General features: G+C 44.9%; 1 protein-coding gene across 1 annotated transcript in view; it reads left to right on the top strand.

Moving 5' to 3' along the window:
• Positions 1-7335, top strand: part of LOC114056184 — an 18693-nt gene extending 11358 nt beyond the window's left edge. The window contains exons 5-10 of the mRNA XM_027881186.1: positions 663-1231; positions 2127-2253; positions 3426-3670; positions 5224-5387; positions 6102-6351; positions 7178-7335. Of these exons, the coding sequence (XP_027736987.1) occupies positions 663-1231; positions 2127-2253; positions 3426-3670; positions 5224-5387; positions 6102-6351; positions 7178-7300 (1478 nt within the window). The 3' untranslated portion in view covers positions 7301-7335. The remainder of the gene's footprint in view (positions 1-662; positions 1232-2126; positions 2254-3425; positions 3671-5223; positions 5388-6101; positions 6352-7177) is intronic.

The raw sequence follows: 7335 nt of genomic DNA, 5'->3' as shown, positions 1-7335 counted from the left end.
ACCTACACCCTGACAGTAGAAGGTCTGCACTTACCTGAAGCCCAGGCTGGTGAACTAGAAGAGTAACTCCAGAAAGAAAGGCATGTAAAGGACAGAGCTGTGGAAGTGCACTCTGGCTGCAATGAAAGGGAGATTAAAGACCTCTCTGGGAATTGTAATTCCACTTGTCACAACTGTGGCACATCGAGTCACACCTACAAGACAAAGACCAGGTCTGTGAATTGCTCGAGGGCCTCTCCCCTACTCTGCAGCTTCCTTACACTAGCAGGGATGCCCGGAGCAGCCAAAGGGTCTGTTCTCTGAGCTACTGCTGGAGGGTCACGGATTTTTTGGCTTAGCTATGCCGGGCTAAGCCCGTGGATGGGCTCGGCAAGGCCGACTTAGCTGTGCCCGGCCTTGCCAAGCCCGGCCTTGCGAGCCCGGCTTTGCTGAGCCCAGCTTTGCTGATCCCATCCACGGGCTAAACCCGGCCTATCTGAGCCTGACCTAGCTAAGCCCAGGCTTGCTAAGCCCAGCTTTGCTGAGCCTGGCCTTGCCGAGCCCAGCCTTGCCGAGCCCGGCTTTGCCGAGCCCAGCTTTGCTAAGCCTGGCTTTACTAAGCCTGGCTTTGCTGAGCCCGGCCTTGCTAAGCCCGGCTTTGTTTTTGTTTTTTATACCCACAGCACACAACAGAAGTGGAGTCCTTGTGAATTTCTGGAATGGACAGACCAAGGAGGTGTCCTCTGACAAAGCTCTGCGGATTCCTCTGCCCTTAAGTGAACGCATCGTCCTAGAAGTGCAGATGCCTTTAGCGGCCAGGCAGATGGTGGTAGATTCAAGTTTACATTACCCGTACATCGTGACACCGGGTTATAGAGCCTCAGGACGCTACAGACCGGGTCACTCAGACCTGGCCTACTGGCCAGGGGGTCTGTGTTCAGCTCATCCATGTGCTAAGTGCAGCTGGGGGTGCACCTCGCTCCCCCAGTGCTGCCTGGCAGCCTGGGAACCCACACGGCCTGCAGGGTGTAAAGTGCATCAGGGAAATGCCTTCATCCCAGGAACAGGCTTGGCTGGAGAAGAGCTCAACAAGAAAATAGAAGAGGAACTGTCTGAATTGAGAATTACATCTTCAGAAAGTGTTTCCGGAGAGGAAGAGAAAAAGGAAGAGACGAGGTTAGAGACAGAAAATGTTCCAAAAGATGTTTGGTCTTGTTTGGAAGAGGACGATGAGATTATAGAACCTAAGAAGGTAAAAAATGCTTCACCCTGGCTCTTCTGTCAATATGTGGTCTGCTGTTTGCATAAATATCTGCTTTGTTACCTGAAGTTTACTGCCCTTGGTACCAAAAAATTACTAGAGGTTTTAGGCCTGGCCCTTATATATGCTGGCTAAAGAATGGAGAGACTTTGCACTGTCTTCCTGATCCTTTGACCAGGGAAAGAGTTAAAAGCTGTCATTGTCCCTGGCTGGAGCAGGCTTCTAGAATTTCTTCCATGAATGCAGAATATAAGAAGTGTTGCATAGCCCAGTTCCTCTACATGCTGCTGCTGTGTGAAGGAGGTAAAGGCAGGAAAAAGTGTCAGATGAAAGACTTGACACTGGATAAGGATTAAAGTAAGGATTACTCCATACCAAGACAGTCTCTTGCATAATTCTATTAAGGTACTTCTCCACCCTGTTAGATGTGTCCCCTCTCTCAACCAAAGACCATAAGAGACTTAAGTTATCCTCAGCAGTTGATTTGGTGCTTGTTAACAGAGCGAGAATCAGTAAGGAGGATCATGTGCACCAGTTACTGCCAAGCTTATCTCTGCAAGGGTTAGAATCCTGATTTCTGGCAGGGGACAGAAACAGGACTGTCTTTCAGCCAGAGCTCCTCTGGCCTGATCTCTTTTGTACTGACCCTTCCAGGCAGAAGTACTGCCAGTTTTAGGTCATTTGAAGATGTAGACAAACCCATGAAGTGATCAGAAATTACCTAAGAGTTGTTTCTTTAGTAAAGAACTCCCCCAGATAACCCCCCCAGAGTTTGTCTTTTTTGATTTTCTTAAACTTCAGTTATGACTTAGGATCTTCTGCTGCAAGTTCGTGAAACTAACCTATTCTTTTCCTTAATTATGAATGCATTTCTTGTTATTTCTAGGGTGCTCAGAGGGAGATGGCTCATGCTATGGTTGATACCGCTGTCAACACAGACACAGATCACAAGGAGGAACCAGAGAGCAGACAGCAGGATACTGAAACTGGAGCTAATTTTAAACATGAATATGGTAGTGAAATTGTAGCTCTTTTACCCAAACGTAAGACTTGCCACACAATATCACTGCAGCAGGTCGTTGTGTCTAAGATCTGTTCCCATAACTGTTGATGCTTCAAAAGGAAATGCCACAGTACCACGCTGTGACTATGGCCATGATTATGTAGTATCTTTATAGTATTAATAGTGCTTTGGTTTGAGAAGTTGTTCATCATCTCAAGGTGAAAGAATTTTCGGATGGAGATAATTTTTTTTTGCTTTTTACATCTACTGCAGTAGCAGCTTTTGGGTTTTCTTAACCTTTATCATAACGCTCAGTATAAATACTATTTATTATAAAATTTCCTTACTTTAAAAATTAATCTTTATAATAGCATTAACTATTACTGTCTGTATCAAAAAGATTTCACCCGGACTGTTCTACAGAACACTCCTCTTATCTGTGCTGAAAACTATTGCTTGTCATTGAGTAAACTTTTGTTCCCTTAACATTCAAAAGGGGCTGGATCACAATTTTAATCAATTTGTTGCTGTTCTCATTTTTAGTTTTGTGGTAATGGCAGGCATTTAGGTGAGGATTCTGAAAGCCTAAAGCTTTCTCTGTTGTTGCTTTGTGGCACTGCTGGTAGGGGGAGAATGAAAAGTCATGGAGGGGTGCACATTTCCTCCCAGCTGGTGTTTCATCATCGTTCCGTGCCACAGCTGCCACTCAGGTCTGCACTGTCTTTAGCAGAAGGGTGTGAGCAAACTCTGCTCATGTTCTCAGCTACCCAAAAGCTGTGTTAGCACAGTGCTGTGCCCAAGCTAATGTCTCCTGGCTCTCAGTAGGATGTACAGCTCAGGCTTTGCCCTGTCAAGAGATTTATCATTTTCACTCATCTTGGAGCAGCTCATGTCTGTCTGTGAAATGCCACGTAAACAATCCCTTAGCCTGAGTAGCTGTAAATGCACTCAGAAATCTTGTGTTACCAGGCAAAACTCTTCCCTGACTGCAATAGCAAGCTTGTTTCTGGAAAGAAGCTGGGATCTGTTTTGTGAAGACTAAAAAATGTCCCTCAGAGGAAAATGTTATAAAAGTCCTACTTGAATATATTTTATATGAGAAGACCTTTTGTTCTTTTAACTTACTTTCTTTTTATAAGCTTCCTATATTCTCCTATGTCCTTACCCTAATTTATTTGCAAGGTCTTTTTGAGTCCAGAGTGACAGAAGCTCCAGTCCAGCATTCCCCAAGGAGCCCTTCCCTGGGAACCAGTGCTTTGGTTCCTTTCAGGCGCCAAAGCTTCTTTGACCAAGTGAATCAATCACTAGAGAGAGACAGCCTGACCATCAAATCAGCTCTACGTGTGCAGAGACCACACAGTACCACCAGTGTGCTGGCTAGGAGATCCACAAAACTTCTAAACCTTCTGAAAGACAAAAGCATTACAGTAAGTATTTGGTCCAAGCCAGATTTAGCTTTTAGGATCAGGAGATTTGTTTATGTCATGTGAGAATGTTCTTTCCTTTGATCTCTTGCAAAGGTTTTTGCTGCAACAAAAATTATGCCTGTGTAGAATAATGGTTATGCACAAATAGAAACTTTAGGCTTCCACTTGGGAATCTGTGTTGTACAGGGCAGGGCACTTCTGGTATTTTTACTCAGCACTTTTGATAGAGGTTTTTTTTTTTTTTTATTTTGGATCTAATATTTTCTAAATAAAACTCTCTGCCAGCTCTACTGGACAGCAAAAAACTGATTCCTCTTTTATAGATACCAAAAAAGAGAAAATCTGGATAGTCAGCTGAATCCCACAGCAGAGAGTGCATGTCAGGACTGAAGTGGAACTTTGTCTTCTAAACCTTAGGCCAGTACTTTACCTGTTGGAAAACACCATTTTTTTTACCTCCCACCTATAAAATACATTTGATTCTCTCTTTGATCTCTCCCCCTGTATGTCATTAAACACAAACACCCACAAGGTACTTTTTTTTTTTTTTTTTTTTTCCCAAGGAATAGCAATATACTGAAGAACAAAGCTGTTTACAGCCCCTGGGAAGCCATACAGATCACTGTGTTAAGAGAAACCCATCAAAATACTATGTGAGACTGGCAGGATCTTATTTGAAGGTCCTGTAGTGTTTTTCAGCTTGTGGTATTAGAGTTGGAAAGAACTGGAGAGGTCGCATTCTGTTTGCTGAGGAGCAGCTAACAGCAGCAACGTGCTAACTGCATCTGGGAATAGGAGGAAGGAGAGGAAAATATTTTGTGGAAACTCTGTTCCACCCCCAAACAGCTCTAGGAATGTAAACTTGAATGCATGCCTAAGGTTTTGGTGGTGTTTCCTTGCTCCTTCCCTCATATAGGGCACTGTAGGGAGTACAAAAGAAAGAAACAGTTCACACTGGCTGTGAAAAGGAGCCTTGTAGGTACTCCTTCATATTTTTCCACAACACGGTGCATTTAAAAACACAAATTAGCAGCACTGCCCAGCACTGAAATGCAGCTACTGCTGAAGAACACACAAAAACTGCTTGAGCGTAAGTAGAAATCTCAGACAACAGGTGAAGAGTTGCTACACCTGCAGAGAACTCAGGGAATATTTTGTGTTTGGCCAGAGGGGGGCAGGTATTTCTCTTTCTAATAAAATCTAATGAGGAATATGTAATATAATTTGTGTTCAGAACCTGGATTTTTCATTGAAACATGAAAGCTGACACAAAGATTGGGCATCTTTAAGCATTGGCTCAATACCAGAACAAGCAGAACAGTGGATTGTCAGGCACCCCTTTGTTGGTTAAGCCTAGTGTTTTCTATAGGTTTTAACATCACCCTCAGGGTGTTCATGGGTGGGAAGCAACTGCAGTATTCATGAGCCAGTGTAGCTTCCAGACCTCAAGAGTGACATTAGAACTAAGCTGTTCTGGTTTTGTGTGTTTACAGTTTGCATTAGAAAAACACACTGATGGGTTTAAGGGTTTGGGTTGGCTTTTTTTCACTTAGAAATCAATCCTTAATGGTGCATCTCAGGAGAGATGGAAAGAGATGGACTTCGGCAGAGCCCAGACTGAGCACAACAGGAGGAAAGAGGAACCAAGGCAGCTGAAGAGGGAGCAGCAGCAAGAGGCAGATGGCATCCAGCAGCAGCTGCACAAGGACAACCAGAGGTGATGCCTGGGAGCTACCTGCTTTTTGTGGTAGATGTTGGAAGGTTGGTAACATCTGCTCCTTGGTGCTGTCCTTCAGTTTCTGAACATCACACCTTGTGCTTTATGACAGACTCTGCAGAGGGGTCACAGTGGTTCCCTAGTGGGAATAAAAGATGGTTCTTGAGGTATGTGGGAACGGGTGCACATGGACCCCGTAGCCTTTAGTGTTACCTCCAGGGGTGAATTCCCTTCAATCTTGTTCTCAGACCAAAGGGCCTTGGGCCTCTGAAATCCTTGCTCTCTGGCCCCACAGTCCACTGAATCTGAGCAGGACCTTGCTTTACTCCCATGACCCACTTTGTGCCTTCTTCTCTGTTGTCTCAGGGGCTCCACCAGCAGCACAGGCACCTAGTTGTCTGGATCAGTCCTATAGCCCTGTCTGCACAATCCATCTCCCTGATTCCTGGTCTTCAGGGCCAGCAACACTTGGCCACACCAGGTTTATGTAGTCAGATGGACAGATGACTGCAGTGAGCTGACAGCAGGCACCAGCCCATTTGGGAGTTTTACTACCTCTGTTTTGGACACAGGTTTAACCATCATAACCTAACAAAGGGCCCTGGAATATTAACTGAGCACACATTGCCAGAATATCTGCTTTGTGTCTCATGCACTGTCTTTTCTATTGCTCTTTCTTTATGAGAAATTTGAGAAATTTTGTTTTGGAAACAGGCAACGGTTGCGTCAGAGAACATTGCAAGGGCTGGAGAAACAGCTGGAGCACAAAGAGAGAGCTTTGCAGCACATGGCACTGCTCCAGGCTGCTGGGGCTGAGAGGAGCAGGAAGGAATCCTCCTTTCGAGAGGAGGGGAAGAGGAAGGCAAGTCAGAGGCTTCAGTTCTTAAAGACACAGCGTTCACAGAGAGAGGAGTTGCAGGCAGATTGCAATGAAAGGAGCTTTGAAGAAGAGGGAGAAAGGCTGGTAAGGGCAATTCCAGAAATGATTTTTCCCTTCTGCTATGTTACCAGCAGTGGCACCATCTGGAGTATTTGTCTTTCACCTGCTTTATATCCAATATAACTATATAATCTAGGGGTTTAAAGGGTAACTTTTTTAACATGTGTCTAAAGATGAAAGATGAGAAGTCAAATTCTCCATCTCTGCCATAGAAGGAGTCTTTCTCCATGCAAGGAATGAATTTCCATAGATTATACCCATTTCTGACTTCTACCAGTGAGGATCATAGAATCATAGCATGATTTAGATTGGAAGGGACCTTAAAGGTCATCTAGTTCCAAAACCCTTACCATGGGCAGGGACATACTCCACTAGATAGACCAGGCTGCTCAGAACCCTGTCCAACCCAGCCTTCCAGGGGTGGGGCATCCACAACTTCTCTGGGCAACCTGTTCCAGTGCCTCACCACCCTCGCACTAAAGAATGTCTTCCTAATATCTGATCTAAACTTACTCTCAGTTTAAAGCAATTCCCCCTTGTGCTATCAATACAAGCCCTTGTAAGAAGTCTCTCTCCAGCTCTCTTGTAGCCCCTTTAGGCACTGGAAGGTGCTCTAAGCACCTGGAGAAGAGCCTTCTCTTCTCCAGGCTGAACAACCCCAATTCTCTCAGCCTGTCTCCATAGCAGAGGTGCTTCTGCTCTCTGGGCATTTTTGTGACCGTCCTCTGGATTTGCTCCAGCAGGTCCATGTCCTGCTTATGTTGGGGGCCACAGAGCTGGACACAGATGAAAACTGAGGATGAAATTTGACATGTAAGCTGACTGTACAATTGTAAATATCTTTATGTAGGAGTTTCTGAGGAGCAGAATGCAGTCACAGCAGGACATGCTGGATCAAGAATCACGGGAGCAGGACAAGCAACAAAACCAGGGCCAGGCTGCCAAAGTGAGAGTGTTCCAGAGCAGATACTGAAGATCAGAAGATGGAAAAAGAAGACCAAAAAATCC

Source organism: Empidonax traillii, unplaced genomic scaffold (assembly GCF_003031625.1).
Source record: "Empidonax traillii isolate 1590-97213 ecotype Southwest subspecies unplaced genomic scaffold, ASM303162v1 scaffold84:size2688230, whole genome shotgun sequence".
Lineage (NCBI taxonomy): Eukaryota > Metazoa > Chordata > Aves > Passeriformes > Tyrannidae > Empidonax > Empidonax traillii.
The sequence above is the reverse complement of the archived record's forward strand: the minus strand, read 5'-3'. Positions and strand labels throughout refer to the sequence as shown.